This window comes from Halyomorpha halys, unplaced genomic scaffold, assembly GCF_000696795.3.
Source record: "Halyomorpha halys isolate HHAL.00 unplaced genomic scaffold, Hhal_1.1 Scaffold478.1, whole genome shotgun sequence".
Taxonomy (NCBI): Eukaryota; Metazoa; Arthropoda; class Insecta; order Hemiptera; family Pentatomidae; genus Halyomorpha; species Halyomorpha halys.
The window spans coordinates 951,374-968,460 of NW_027114329.1; the positions used below are offsets into that span (position 1 = coordinate 951,374).

At 30.6% G+C, this 17,087-nt stretch overlaps 1 protein-coding gene across 5 annotated transcripts in view; it reads right to left on the bottom strand.

The window, feature by feature from the left end:
• The window catches only part of LOC106683337 (cilia- and flagella-associated protein 251), a 41,115-nt gene that overhangs the window by 21,020 nt on the left and 3,008 nt on the right, over positions 1–17,087 (bottom strand). For all 5 annotated transcript variants that reach the window (XM_024359606.2, XM_024359607.2, XM_024359605.2 and 2 more), the window contains exons 2-13: positions 16,368–16,514; positions 16,198–16,301; positions 14,261–14,424; positions 14,008–14,129; positions 13,783–13,915; positions 12,655–12,793; positions 10,746–10,930; positions 9,492–9,605; positions 6,559–6,667; positions 6,291–6,481; positions 2,465–2,610; positions 2,144–2,322 (exon numbers count right to left, since the gene is read on the bottom strand). In XM_024359606.2, the coding sequence (XP_024215374.1) occupies positions 2,144–2,322; positions 2,465–2,610; positions 6,291–6,481; positions 6,559–6,667; positions 9,492–9,605; positions 10,746–10,930; positions 12,655–12,793; positions 13,783–13,915; positions 14,008–14,129; positions 14,261–14,424; positions 16,198–16,301; positions 16,368–16,514 (1,733 nt within the window). The remainder of the gene's footprint in view (positions 1–2,143; positions 2,323–2,464; positions 2,611–6,290; positions 6,482–6,558; positions 6,668–9,491; positions 9,606–10,745; positions 10,931–12,654; positions 12,794–13,782; positions 13,916–14,007; positions 14,130–14,260; positions 14,425–16,197; positions 16,302–16,367; positions 16,515–17,087) is intronic.

A 17,087-nucleotide genomic window follows, 5' to 3' on the forward strand; every position in this document is an offset into this window, starting at 1 on the left:
AACATTGTCATTCAATCACTGTTTTAAAGTAATCACCTTTTTTTTTCCTTTCCAAAATTTTTAACAACTTTTACATTTGTCAATGTGTTAGCAACTTAGATTTGTAGGAAATAATTTTACAGTATTCAGTATTATTACAGTATTATGATCAGTATTATTACACTATTATGATTATCATAAGTAAATAAAATTAACTTTCAATCTTCATTAAATTTTGGTTTAATAATTGAATATGTTGTATAATTGAAGCAAGAAAAGACTTAGTTTGGATGGCCGGTGGACTGGACTTGTGCTGAAAATTAGTAGAAGACCAACCCTTTGTTTACTGCGAGAAGTAGCATCATTAGAAAGAAGATATCGAGAACCATCAGTCATCAATGAAGCATATATCATTGGTTAGTTTGCTCTACCTAGGATTTAAATATATTTGTAGAAGTAGCTATTAATTTAGTTGAGTATCATTCTATTCTGATTGTCTGTAAAACCCACCCTGAGATACAAGTCAATTAAGTATATATAATTTAAAATAAAATTCTCATATCTATTTAATATTCAATATATTACATGGATGCTTTAAAGCCTACCAGTACTGCTTCAAACTGGATAACACAGCAGAATGCCCTGGATGTCAGACTGTCGAGGAAACTGCGGAGCACATGTTTTTTGCTTGTATTTGGTTTGCTCAGGAGAGAAGCGAAAAGCAGAGAGTGTGTGAACGACACATCAGACCAGAAAATGTGATGAGCTATATGCTACTCTCAGACCAGCATTGGAACGCAGTGAAGAGATTGACCACAGTCGTCCTCAAGAGGTTGAGAGAGGAAGAGAGGGTTAGAAGACATGACTAGCATGGAAACGTGAAAATAATGCGAAGAAAGCGAGGCAGCACTCAGCCATTTCTCTCCATGAAATAATGCCTAGCAACAGTCCAGTGCAGAGGAATGAACAGGTGTATGGCGGTGGTTTTAGTGGGTAAAAATCCAACACACGGATAGGTATGAGCCAATCCGTGTCTTTTGAAGATTTCCACCGACCCTTGTAAAAAAAAAAAAAAATTTTAACCAATTAATTTCCAGGTTTGCAGGCATATCTTTTATTATTTTTGAAAGGTAAAACTGCCTGAAAACATTGCTCAAAAGAACAGGAACATTTATTTATCAAAAGTCCAAATAAAGTGTTTACCATAAAGTGGAAGGTTATAAAATAATTAATGCTTTAATTAATAATATGTCCAATTTGAAGACTTATTTCTTTATTGATAAGTTAAAAACTAGTTTAAACATCCCGAACAAGGACTCTCATCAAGGAGATCATTTTATCAAGTACTCAAAGCCTTCAGCAAGAAGGGCCAGGAAGAAATCCTCTGGGAAATCGGAAGAGGATATAGCTAGTATCCTCCTTCTTAAGCAATAAGCTTTCAATAGAACCTCTGGGTCTTGTATAATGTGGAACATCTCAGCCCTTGTACAGTGGGTAATCGAGGAAATATTCTCATCAGAGAGAGTCAAGAACATGCTATTATAAATAATAGTAGCAGCCAGTTAGTAGTTGAGTTGTAAATGATCCCTCTGCAATCCCTTTAGAATTTTTTTACTAGAATTATATTAAAATGACTATAATCATTTCACAATGTTTTAATTCATACAAGCAATAGTTGTAGAAATTATAAAAGAAATAAAGACAAACTCAAAATTATTTACACCTTCCTCTGCAATACAGAGTACAGAAAAATATATCCATGTTAAAAAAAAAAAAAAATTAAAAAAGACAATCCTTTTTTAAAATTTCATCTATCATTAAGAATAATTTAAATGTATATATGAAATTCTGAGTCCTCTTAATTATTTATTACTACGGTTTATACAATTGAGTACATATGCATTCAATAATATTGAAGAAACAATATATAAAAATATAATAAGATATCAAAATAGCATTGCTTATCTATATAATCAAGTGCTATTTTTTTCAACATTACTTAATTATTTTTACCTCTAACCCAACATATTCTTTATAAATATACTGATTTAAGGCAGGTATAAGAGAATAAAATGAAGACAAAACAAGAATTAATATAAAGAAAGAAAAATAATTGGGTTTTGCCAATAGAAAATCTAGTCAAAAATGTTTAGTACTCATTTACCATTCACTTACGACGTACTCCACAAAATAACGATCCAACCCAAGACTATACAAATAGTATACATTATCTTTTGATGCAAAAGCAATGTCAGCAATAGGCTTCGAGTGTGGTCTAATTTTTCCAATGTAATATGGTGTATCATTTTTATTGTTCATCAATATCAAATGAGCACAGCTATCCTATAACATTTGTAAATGATAAAATATTTCTTTCAAAATTAATAAATATACAAAATATTTCTTATAAAATATATTCAGCTCGGTTAGTTACACTAATGTTTAAGATAATATTACTTCAAAGAGTAAAAATTATTTCACTTACATAGTATGCAAAATAGTCATTCATTTTAGAGAATACAATCTTAACTATAGGAAATGTTGTCCTAGGTATTCTTACAGATGCATCAAGATCAGTATCATTCAGAATCCACACATCCCCAGATTTTGTTCCACAAGCAACGCGATGGCCTTAAATTTAAGTTTGTGATGTATTATATATTACAATTAGTAGTAAAGATGGGTCATTTTTTTATTAATAAATTTTCAAATATCAAGAATTTTGGGTAATAATATCAGGTAATATTTAAATAGCATATTCAATTACAATGAATAGCATATTATATTGATTTTTATAATTAGTAAAAATAATATTTAAATTGAAATAATTTTCTCTAACCAGTGATACACATCTTGTTTGTGTGAACTCTTATTAGGAATTAACCAGATCTGCTTTATTAGAGCATGGCATTGGCCAAAAAATAAAGTCTCTTTATCTTTAAATAGTTAATTAGTTTTTAAGTCTTTAAAAATTTAATCCACTTTATATACATAAAATAACATGTTCTATCAATTCTTATTTCTGGTACATATTGTCTTATAGTGCTGAGATGAAACATTGATTAACCTGTTCCAGCCAACTGTTACATTTATGTAACAGAGGCTTTGCTAATGCACGTCTGCTCCAACAAAGGCCTGCATGGGCATAGACGGTTCTTTCCCACTCTCTTCCATCCAGCAGATTCCATACCACATCTCAGAACATTCTCACTTCCTTGCAGACGTCCAACTGAGTGTGTGTGAACAGTTAAAAAAGGGTATTTTCAACTCAATGGAAAATTTGTGATCTATTGATGAAGCAAGTTCAATATTTCTTATAATAGTTCATTTAACAACTTGAACTTTTGCGATCTTCTTCATAAGGCATATTTAAAATTGTCTTACTGCTTTTGAAATCAAACTAGCATTTTTTTACACACTCATGAAGTTGTAAGTTACATATATTAACAGTCATCACTTAAAGTACTAAACTCTGAACATAATTATTTCAGGAATGGTGCTAGCCTGCTGGATCTCACTACGTAAGAGAGAGGCTGTCAAAATAATTGAGGGAAAAGTCGACGACCATTTAGAATGTTCAGTGAAGATGACGATACTCCTGTTCGTCATATACATCATGCCTCCAGAGTCATGGGAGCAGGTTCAAACCCATTAATATTTGGCAGACGAAGATCAAGATGGTACAATTGATAATTTATCACAAAATCAGTTACACTAGCAAAAATTCACAAGAAAATATTTAAGAAATGGAATGGGGTCTGGGTGCAGTCAAATATTTTAAATAGTCATTACTATTTGACCGCACCTGGACCATATCCCATTTACTAATACACAAAGTCAATCACTGATCTTCCAAAATATTTAAGAGTTGCAAGAAACTTTTTGGAAAAAAAAAAAGAAAGAAAAGAAAATGGATTGATGGGAAACTTCCAGTCCATTCCAGACAGTGATGGCTTTTGACAGTTTGATTTTTCGCAGTTCACTGATTTGAGCCCTACTGAAATTTTTGAACTTTTCATTGACCATAAAATCATTAATCTGATCATCACTCAGCCCAGCCCTAGTGCTATGCATTTCAAAAGAATGTCCAATCCTAATTTTATCAGGACACAATCAGTTCACCAGTGAATGACTATAATGGGATTCGGAGGCATGATGAACAATCAACTCGTTGCAGGAGCCATGAGAAGGGATTGTTTTCTCTAAATTAAAATGTTCCTTCATTTGAATGACAATATCAACCAAAATTCAGACAAGTTGTTCAAGTTACAACCCCTATCATTCAAGCGATCATAACTGTTGCCCACAAATAAGGAAACGAAAATAGGGACACCAATTTCTAGAAAATTGAACATACAAATGGTATTTTCATTTGCAAATGGCTTGACAACAATGCTGCCTTCGTTGCATCAACAAAATTTGGGTACAAGCCATAAGGATCATAAGGAACATAAGATTATCCAAGTTTCCCAGCCATACTGCATTATGCAGTACAACAAATGCATGAGAGGAACAGACCACACATACCAAGATGTGAACAGGTATAAAATTGGCATACAAGGGAAAAAGTTATGGTTTTCCCTGTTCGCCTGGCTGATTCATGTCATACTAAATAATGCTTGCATTATTCATCAAGCCAGCCACAAAAAACTGAAATTGAAATTTTTGTGTGTAATACTGACCTCAGTAGCTATGAAACTTCTTTCTCACATCCAGGAACAGTCAAGCACTGAATGCTTTGAGAAACAATGGAAAGGACCACCTAGTTTCACCAGTTGAAAACAGAAGGTGTGCCAACAAACTGTGTACCACCGTCCTAAAAACAGACTGCCTGAAATAGAAAGTAGGCTTGTTTGTATCATGCTTCAAGAACTTCCTCACTAAACAAACTACTTCCCATACTTGCTCAAGCAATATTTATATAGCCTGAATTATCATCCCATACATTTTATCCAAGTAAATAGAGTGAAATTTATGATTATTTGTAGAAATAAAACTTTTTTGAAGAATAATTCCTAATAATTCAGAAGTGTCCTGATAGTGCTGACTATTACAGTATGTTTATGTTTATGTAACAGGTTTCCATGAGGTACCCAGGGGTGAAGCATGTGAAAAACACCGTTTTTGTGTCATCTGAGATTCAGTCTAACAATAAATATGTGTAATTCTTTTCACTAAATTGAATTATCGATGGAATATGGTTAATATTAATCAAATTTTTATTATATCTTCCATGTTATTCACATTTAATTGTTCAATTTCCAATGTCTCTTCTATGTTCATCGTAGCAGTTAACATTTTTTGATTTTATTTTATGATCCAAAACCACCCAAAATATAAAAAAATAGCAACAAACTTTTCTCTGGACACAAAAATCTATCTCTATCTAATTTATAACTTAAAGGGAGTTATGACAAAATGTCAATTAATATTTATTACCAAAAAAAATGCAAAAATTTCTGTTTTTCCCTATACATCAGCTTCTGCAGAGCTTTGGAATTTGCAAACATGTTCTTTTACTGGTCGTATTGGTTCCTACAATATAGTAAAAAATTAGAACTACTTGACCCTACAGTTAAACTTTTTTTTTTTTTTTTGGATGAAGTGACTAGCCAATTATAGGTTTGCAGTAACAATTTATCATAAATTCTTCACCATTTATTACAATTCCCTGGTTATATATAGGGCTCTTAATTATTTTTTTTTATATGAATTTCTTTGGAAATATAAGACAGGTTGGCTTAATGTTTTAAATGCATTACAGGTAGAAAAGAGCTGCCTAATTGATTTCTTATACCTAATTATAGGGGATATTCTGATAAGATACTTCCATGAATTGAAAGCTTGTTAATTTTACAAATCCAATTTTTCCCTGAGTTGTTTTGCTTTCACATACTAGAAAATATTGATTTAATTAATGAGTTAGATAGATCTAATTTAAATCAAAAAGATATTGCCAAAATCAATGTATATTTATTACTTAATATGCTATTCAAGTATGTATATATACATATAAGACAAACCTTAACTTGTCAATTATTAATTTTTAAATTGTGAAATGAACAAATATACATAACAGTATGAGGCAAACAAGGTTTACCTAATTTGTTATAAAATTAAAATAAAACTTTCAGCCATGTAAATCTAATCAAATTAAATACAATCAATTGTTGTATCAATAATAACAAAATTCTTGAAATTGGAAAAAAGAACAAGGTTAGGGAGATAACAAGTTCATTCTCTTTTTGAAATATAATTGAATTAAATAAATGATTTAAAAAAAGTATATTTGAAAGTAGTGATTAACTTACCACTCTGGTCATACTTCAAGTAAGTGGTGTAGTTCATACAATTAATTATGTCCATATCAGCTTCAGTAATAGCACCTAATTCTTTGGAAACAGCATCTACTACAGGCAAATCACTGCATAGCACCAGCTCATTTTTAGTATAATCATATAAGAACAATTTTCCATGATCAGTTCCAATACACAAAACATTACTAAATTCATATTATATGCATGTATTAAACAGTAATTTAATAAAATCAAAACTGTTACAAATGCCAAACCAAATTACCGTTCAGGATGGGCATCCATACAAGTTACTCCTTTTAACTGATTTCTTAGAATAAATTTAACCTCATTGTGGCTGAAATTCACATATACAATGTCACCAGTAGTTGTGGCTAGAAAATATGAGATTATCAAGAGTAAAAAATTGATGTTAATGAGTACACACATTTTCATCTACAAAATCTCATTGAAATGATGAGAGTTATAGTTAAACTCCACAGAGTGTTTCCTAAGTGCCTTCCTGTTAAACCAATATTCTTTTATTATAAAGAGTGTTCAATATGTAGCTGGCTAGTTTGAAACAGCCATATCAAGTTTTGATATAACAAGATTTATTTTACTTAAAAAGTAAACCAAGTTGAATGAGTTATTATTTAAATGAGTTGGTACTATTTTGAAAACAATGCATTTTTGTTTTTACAAGTAATTACCCCATTGTTAGGAACATGACTCCCAATACCATCTGGAGGAATATCCTACAAGTTCTGAGTTTTCATTGACTTTGAAACCTCTACATTGCCTATATCACTATGGTTTGTATTTATTGTGCATTGAAGGTGAGACAGAGGAAAACAGGGAGGGAGGGAGAAACTTTTTTTCATCTGAGACCCCGATGAAGAAAAAACAAGAACAAAAATGAAAAGGAAGATAATTACGTACAGCTTTCGCATTGGATAAAAGCTGTCGATTTCTGCCCTATTTTCTAGTTCTAAAAAGGAATTATCTCCAAAAACAGACATTTATAGCCATGTGATTCTCCCACCATAACCATGAGAAATCACTTCAAATATAAGTTGCTGGATAGCCTTATGCAAAGAGCATAGTGCCCCCATTACAAATAGATTATTTTCATACCACCTCAGAAGCTGTGTACCAAGCAATGGATCAATAGTGATAAATTATTGTAAACCTATTATAAATGCAATTTTTGAATTCTTTGACAAACTAAAAGTTGTTACATACAATACAAAAAAAAAATTCTATTTCTTGAATATAATATTTGTTCTTAAAAAATTACTTCTTCTCTCCCTCTTTCTCCACTATCCCCTCTCCTTCTTTCACTTTCTCTCTCTACAAAATGGCACATACTATTATTTCTTTAAAACACTGCTATTTTGATACATCATGGGTGAATTATCATTCTACAGTTTTAATGTCAAGTTACAACCTGGATTTATACCTCATATTCTACGACTGCATACCTACTAGTTATAACTCATTGGAATAACAGCAAAATTAATAATTAGTGACCAAAACAAATAAATGATCAGCAATTTGATCATATCTGTAGCAGCTAACCTAAATCATAATGCATAAGTTCTAATGAAAAATCGACAATAAATTCTTGGACTGAATGAAAATCCACAAAACATTACCCTCCAAGAGTAGTCTTAATTTTAAGACTTCATAAAAAAATTTGATACGACATACATAACTAGTTGACGAACCTATTGGCCAAAATAGGGGAAGGATATGTATACCTTGGACCAAAATGTATCTTGGGTCATCTTAAAAAAAAAAGTTTTACCATGGAAAATTTGGTTTTTGTATAAATATAAAGATGTCTGCTGAGGGAAATCCAGTCAACCTCACTGGATAAATTATAGCTGAAACTCCTTCAGGTCTGTGACGACATGAAGTAGCGTGTTTTGTGAAATCTAACTTTTTTTTACTGCATTTAAGAATTTTTCATCAAAAAGATGTATATTCACTCAAAATAATTAGTTTTTTTATACTTTGTAATTTATATAGGTTATAATAAATGCAACTATAAGCAATATATCTTAAAACTTTGCTCAAAATCTAACCTAAAATGATTATGTCATAACATTGTACACTGGGTCACTACTAAATATTGAACCTTGGGCTGGTCCAAGGAACCAGTAGTAAACAAACAATCACCGCAGTCTCTATATGGCAACATTTGCCCTATCTCTTTTTCAGGATTTTAAATATATCAATTCTTAATGAATAGACTATAAAAATAATGTAAATTATGTATTCTGTATGATAATGTATTCTGACTTATTATTTAATACAGTTTTTCTTTTATTTTGTTCAGTTTATAAATCAATAATAATTATAAATCCTAATTATATACAAATTATTTAACGTAAAAATTATGGCCCAAGGTACAATAGAGTGTAGCCAAGGTAATATTACATTAATTTTAGTTTGGGTCATTTCTTATTTATTAAAAGATTTTTTTTATTCTTAATGTGAAGATAAAATACTTTAAAAGCAACCAGATTATCCCAAAACCATGACAAAATAACACTCTATTTTCAACTTGTTAATTCAGAAGCTATGAAAGATTGAAAAAAAAAAACTGACCGGAAGTACTGAATTATATTCCTTATCTATCTTCATCTCAGTATATCTCCAGTTGTTAATCATAAAAGTGGATTAGACATAAATTATAGTAAATTCCTCACTATTAAAATAATTAATTTCAATTACAGACGATGTTAGTTATTCGCTAACATCCAATTTATTAATCACTTATTAATAACATCATGCTTAACTCTGATTGATATCACTACTATTTAGAAAGATTTTTAAAGATAAATTTATTTAATCTTATGAAGATTCACTATAAAAAAAAAAAAAAAAAAAAGAACATCAAAGATTAAATAACATGTTTCACAAAGGGCTTAACTAAAATGTATGAATTTCATAAATATCAAATTTTACTATGTAGTCATTTAAGATAACAATTTGATACAACTGGCTAACATAAACTGGTATTCACAAGTACCAATAAGTGTACTTAATAGATTTTTTGATTTTTTTTTAAGTAGAGTAATTTGTGATACAAACAAAATCTCATATTATTCTTTCTGAAACAAGAACAAGTTTATTTTTGTTACCCAGAGTTGTAATTAGTATAAATTCAACATTATGAAATGAAATAATATTCATAAAAATAATACTTACTTGCAATAAAATCACGAGTATAAAACATCTCTTCCTCCTTTCCCCAACAATTTATTTCTTTGTCTAATTTTTCCCAATCAGCAATTTTATTAGTTTTAACATAAGTCGAGAATTCTGAAATTCAAGTTTAAAAGATTGCTTCACTTATTAAAAAAATAAAAAATAAAAAGGTATTAGATAAAATAACACCTCTCACACAAAAAAAGGACATCTTAAGTAGATAAAAAAACACTGCTAATTTTATTAAAGTGGTTCAAAATTTTCAAATGCCAATTATTATCTTACTCACAGCGGCGTGACAACCCATGGCCGAGTCAGAAACTCCTCGAATAGCTTCTGCCAGTTGGATCGATCTTAATTTACTGCCTTCCAATCCCGAAGCCAAAGTTAAGGTGTCTTACTTCGCTTACCACACCATCCTTCCAACAAAACTTAGGTTGGCCAACTTCTCTTTTACCGTATAGGCTTTCAGTCTTTTTGGATTCATTAATTCTCTCACCTGAGCCTACTCAGACATATAGTTACACATTTATCCTTTGTAACTTTTATTTTTAGATGTTTTTGTCTTGTTTTACTAAGCCCTTATGAAGATTATCCTTTTTTTTTTTTTATTACTCCCTACTTGGTCATTTCTAACATACTGAAGGGTTATCTACAGGTAACCAACCTATTCTAACCAGAGTGGGGGGTGAAGTTTTTATTCGAGTGAGGCTGCCACAAAATAAAACCCTTTCCCCAGCCCAGATATGAATCAGCACCACTGTAGTTGCAAGATTGTCAAAGTGCTCCTTAATTCCCTCGGTTACAAAGAGCTCCAGATGAAGGCCTACAACTTATGCCAGAACATCAGCCCACATTAAAAATAACTTCACACTTAACTACGCATTCTCTTTCTTAGCCATAGCCCTATCCCCCAACCAATTCCTTGAAATTCACGAACAGTCAACAATATGTCCACCAATAAGAATCCATTTTTTAGAGTGCTGTTCCTCTCAAGTTCTTTTTTTCTTCTCAGTATGACACTGCTACTAAATCCCATTTAGCTAGAATATGAAAGGAAATAATAAATAATGTAGTGCAAGTGTTCAAGAGAACACAAACACAAACATAACTGACACCAATATGGTTTTAGAGTGCCTTAGATGATTTGCTCTGCACCAAATACTGACCTATTAATTTCTTAAGAAGAAAGAAGCCTGAATAATTTATTTGATGTGAAAGGTACTATGTTTAAGCTAATTGAGAAAAACTAACCTCCTTTTTTCATTTTGTGAACTTTTCCAGCCAACAGAGTAGAACCTTCTACACTTCTCTTTTTCAAGTGGAAACTGATGTGAACTGCAGGGCTACAACCTTTTAATGCCTTTATTACATGCAGTACCTGAAGCCTCTGATTGTAAAAGAATATCATCCCTTCGGAGTTTAGTGTAACCACTTGACTATAAAAATAAAAATAATTAGAAACTTTGGTAGTGAAATAAAACAATAAAAATAACTGAGCTCACAAATTTGTTTGCATTCAAAAATTATTTAAATTCATTAATACTTCTCTTCAATCATCCTCTTAGAGAATGAAGAGAAAGACACATTTTAAGACAATTTTGGGAGAACATTCATGTCTTTCCAACTTACTCATGTAAAGAACTATCTTTATTAAGCCCACTTAATTCAGAACTATCTGAAAGAACTGAATGCTCAAATAAACAAGAAACAGATACTTCATTAGACCATTAGAATTTCCAGCCTTCATCAGAATGTTCAATGTCAGTTCGATTATACCAATAGCTTAAGAAATACCTTCTTTCCAGGAAAGATTCATAAACTATTTAAGGTTTCCAAATGGAGCAATCACCAAGCAGATCGGCCATATCTTAATTAGCTCTCCATCCTCATTGAAGTGAGATATTGTTCACAGTTGAGCCAGCACAGATTTGGACTATGACCTCAAGATAGATAACATCCAAAAGGACCAACATTGGACCACCTCAAAAGCATAGATTGTAACTGAAGCCAAAAACTGAAGCAGCATCAGATCATGCAACTTATATATTATTAATAGGTAAGTGCTATAATTAATTACAATAATGGCTTATGCTGGAGACTAAACAAATAAATAGGTAGGTATTGGTTTTCAAGGCTTTTATTAATTTGTATATATGTAGGGCTTGACGTAACAAAAAGAATCAAAACAACTGTTGGTCAACACTTATGAATTTTTTTCTTTTTGAAAGGAATATTTCTAAAATTGATTTTTTTAACATATGACATTACAAAATGTTAATGTATCAAATCAATGTAAATTAATCGATTGGTGCTGCTCCAAAGGAATTAGTTAAGGTAGCATATTTATACACAATATGTATCAGCAAGGTAAGATCAAAAGAAATTAATGAAATAAAAAAATATAACCGATGAAATCATTATTACACTTCAGTGCAATGGTTACAAAAACATTTCATGTTTTTCCTAAATCTTGTTAAATGATCTTACGTGCACACTAAACAAAAATCATCAGTTCAGAAGTCTCAAAGAAAAACTGTAGATGGTAGCAGGATCTGTTTTTTAAATTAAATTTTTGGATTCTAATCTATTGGAAGTAAAATTACATATTTTTAGGGCAATTAACATTTTTTATCTTGGTTTATTCTGTTTTTACTAAAGTTTATTTTAGAAAATAATAAAATGCAGCTATAAACAATAACTGAGTCATTAAATTTTAAAAAAGAAATTACAAATCAAATTTTTTTTTTAGTAATGGTAACTACTTTAGACAATTTCTCTTTTGACGTTTTCATAATTCTCCACAAAATGAATTAAACTGGTTACAAATGAAATAAGCCTAATAGACTTCTTTGAAAAATCACTATCATTAAAAAAATATATTGGTAAGGTATATCAAATTAGTCAAATGTTATATTTGTTTAAAAATAAGTAATTTTAAAAATGAAGGATATAACAACACAATAGTGGAAATATTAGCAGAAGTCATAAACAGATAAATTTGATTTAAAATAAATAAAAGAGTCCAAAAAACATTGTTTTATTTATTTAATGAAAGGTTTTATTTCTTCCTAAAATAGAACATAGGACTGATTGGATATACTTTATAGATAAAATGTTAACTATATATATGGTGGGTTCGTTAGCATTATTTTTATCATACTCATCTATGGAACATATCTGTTTTATTGAATATCTATCCAGCTGAACATATAAAAATGCATTCTTTTTGTTGCATGCTTTCCTAACTGGTTCTTTGTCAAAAAAATTCCATGGCATATCACTCCAAATCACTGCTTGGCCTATTAAAGAACAAGAGAAGATATATTTTTTACATTTATGTTAAAAAATAATAATAATGAAAACTGAATAATTTCTCATCTACATTATTTGTTTCAAAAATTATTTCATATAATGACAAACAATATTGTTAAAGAATTAATGATTTAAGTTATGGATATTCATTTGTGGAAGTGTTCCACATTGTTTAAGTTCAGATGAAAAGGGAAAAAAAGCTAAGTATCAAGTATTCAAATTTTGCAATTAGCCCGAACAGTCCAATTACAGAGAGTGACAAGTAGATAGACATCTACAAATGGAAGAAATAAATGATAATATTTAAATCAAGACAAATCCCTTACAGGGATTGTAAGGAATATAGGATGATGATTTAAGATTGGACACCAGATGATGTGATGGACAAATGTCCGAAACATTACCAATAAAATAAAGAAGTGAAAATTAAGGAGGGGGTTTTCCTCGAAAAAAAAAAACAAAAAAGATTAATAGGGTGTTTACCAAAATCATTTTATATTATTCCTTAACTTTTCCAGGTTTTTTAAAAAGTTTTCATGGTTAAACATCGAGTCCTAATTAACTAAATAGATTTTATCCAACAATAGACGCAATTCTTAGGAAATCATATAGGAGACAAACGCTTTCTGTTTACGACAGAATTTCATCAAGGGAAGCAAGTGCTTTTTTTTTTCCTTTCATGTTTTTTCATGTTTCCTATGAATGGGTGTGTATGATAGTCAGAATGCCTCCTATAGAACATCTTGTTAACAAAAGAAATAGATATAAACAAACTTCTCATGTTTCAAGAGAAAAATAGCATCAAATAACTAACATTCAAAGGCAACAGTGAAGGCTGCAAATTACGGAAGGTGGACCCACAGATTGTTGTGGACCCTTGTTTCTATTTCATCCCTTCCATCCTTTACAAAACAAGAAGTTCTCTCTATGCTAGTTATATATTTCATCATTCTTTTCTTAAATAATTTTAAGATACCTGTAGATGTGCCAGTTATTGCCATATGAGAGTTTCTTATAAAAACACTGTCATTAAATAATCCTATTTGTTTTCTGTTTTTCTTTGGCAAGCCAGTAGGATAATGAAATAATAAGATCTTCTTATTACTGACCTATTAAAAAAATAAATTGTTTAAAAGTAATACTATTACAAGTTACTTAATTTAGGTAAATGAATAAACTTTTACAATCAGAAAATTACTACCTTCTCAAATGTTAAAAAAATAACACGTTTTTCAGTTGTAACAATCATGAATTCACACTTCTCATAGCAAAAATCAATTGTTTTAACAGGCCCAAATTCATCGGTGTTTATTTCAACTGATACTGAGCATAAAGCAGCCATGAATTATGAAATGAAATAATTCGTAAAAGGTACAAAAAGTTAGAACATGGCATATCCTAAATTATTAAGTCTATTAAACTCGGTATTCAGTTTATTTTCTTAAATAACTTACCATCTGGACATTCTTCACCATGTACCCATTCCCAAAGGCTGATCATTTGGATATTTTGTTGGTTTATTTTTTCTACAACTGTCACAAGATATTTAGCACAGGGGCTTAGTTTTACAAATTGGCATCCTGTCTTATTAAACTCCCATATAACATGAATTGGAAAGCTATTAACATAATCCCATGTGCTCATATAAAAATCATATTTATTTCATGCTTAAAAAATAAATAAAAATATAGTTATATTATATAAGTGAAACAAGGTATGCAAAATATAAAAATGAGAATTCTTAGTGCAACTGGGATATTGGGACATCCTCCAAGTGCTGTTTTTTTTAAATCAAAGTTTCATTTATGCAGATGACACAGTGAGGAGTGCAGATGGGCCTGAACACCAACAAGAAGCTGTCAATGAATGGCCTGAAGAATTAAAAAAGAAAGGATTGAGTATAAGCCCATGCAAGAGCAAAATCTTGCATATTACAAGGTCAGACCAACTGCTTGCAATTAATTGTTTGGAAAGGAATCTTAAAATTGTTTATCCAGTAACTGTCGTAAGTAGATATGGAAAAACAGACCATGAGATGTTGAACTGAATAACTAAAGCAAACAGTGTATTCTTCCAAATATCTTCAGTACATAGCTGAATATAGCCAAACAAGAAAACGCCTGTCAATATTCTTGGCTCTGTAAGGGTTAAAAAGCTAGATAATTTGTAAGAAAGATAAGAACCAACTCACAGAAGCAGAAATTCTAAAGAAAAGTGATGGGAAAACAATTAGATACTGTGTAAGAAATAACAGCCCCCGAGCCACATTAGGAGTGAAATTTGTTATCAAAGTTTTCAAAGAATGGCAGCTAAAATGTTAGTCCATGTTTCTAGTAAGGGAGATGATCAAAAGGCCTGCTGGCTGATGGAAGCAAGTTCCAAAGGAAATCGCCCTGTTAGTAGGCCAAGACTTACCTTACCTATGACTACAAAAACAGGCTTGGAAAAGAACACGGTTCCTCTTTGGATCAACTTCAAAGAATAGCTCTAGATAGAGACATATAATAGAAATAGACTGAGACTACTCCACGCCTAACAGTTGATTAATCCAATTTTGATTAAATTTAAATCAGGATTGTTCGAACTGACACCTAGATGGTCCTATTTCAATTTCAACAAATTCCATCAACAATTTTCACTAACACATACGCAAATGTATTTTCTATCAAAAATGACTGGTCCAATTTGGTTCAAAGTTGGAGATTAGTGTAGACATAGTATATTAAAAATTGTATCTAATTTCACCATTTCTTTGTGCTTATCAAAATAAAAAACTGTTTCATGGATGCACCTGTATTTTAGCCATCTCTCATCCCACAGATTTCATTCTCAAATGATCCGTTTTTGACAGCACCCATGACCATCTCCTTCATATTTTTAAAAATATAGTCAATCATTTATACATATAAATCATTAACCTTGAAATATAGAGAATTACTCATCCAACAGAAATATAAAGCTTACCTAGCCAATAGAAATCTCACCTAACCAAGAGAAATATCCAGAAATCTACCCTAACCTAACGAATTCTTACCTAACCAATAGAAATCTCCATGAATCTTACCTAACCAATAGAAATCTCCATAAATTTTACCTAACCAATAGAAATCTTCAGAAAATGGACAATTTTAATAAAATGCAATAAAGAGGATATGTACGAGTATATATATATAAAGAACTAAAAACAGTGAGGAAGCTATAGTGACTGACCTATGTACTTGGCAGATTCTTTTTTTTACATATAAAACCTACTATGCAAAATATAACTAATTCTGAGGGTTAAAATTAACATTTTAATTAATAAATAGTATATATCACTATTTTTTGTAGGTTATAAACTACAAAACATTAAAAAAAATAAATAATACTAAGTTAGTAAAAATCTTTTTACCATTTTACTAAATCCCAAATGATCACACTGCTGTCAGGGCCTATATCAGAGGATGCTATCCAGTTCCCTTTGGCATCAATAGAAGTAGAAACCACTCGATTTCTCTAAAATTAATTTATAATAATTATCACATAAAGATACTTTAGAAACTAAAATATAAGGATACTTACATGGCCTTGAAGTTCATAATGTGTCTCACTATTATAATCATATATTAAAATCAAGTTTCCAGTAGTAATCAGAATGGAAAACTCTAATGCCTTACTCAAGTTTTTAACAAATACTTCAGGATTATAACCAATGAATTTCTTCAATTTCTAAAAAAATGTAAACCAATAAAAAATTTTCTCAAACTAAAAAAATTTAGAAGATGGTCAGGGCACTGGTCAAGAAAAACAAAAATATATACATATATGATTGGGAATACATATTAATTTGAAGGAGATGTTCAGGGCTGCGGTCAAGAAGAAAGAAAAAATAGCTATCAACTATTAAATTATTTTCTGTTGACGTTTCACCCCACGATATAATTCTTCACATGTCTACAGTAAAAAGATAAAAAAAAAAAATAAAGTTGAGGGCCAACATGGATGTAAGGATAAAAGCGTGACATCAAAAATATAAAGGTGGAGGTATATAAACTATCAAAAACTTTAATAAAATAATAAAGAGGATAAAGATAAATACAAAAAAAGAAGTACCTGTACTAAAAGGCCTTTGCATACTATTGCAAGGAAGTAATAAGCGCTACCCACTTCTCCTTGGCTAGGAGACAAGAAGATGAACCAGAGAGGCCAACGGACCAAACAGAAGAGAACAGTGACTGACAGAAGAGTAAAGCTGTGTGCACAGAGAGAGAAATACTTTATTTATTCATCTATGCTGCCTAA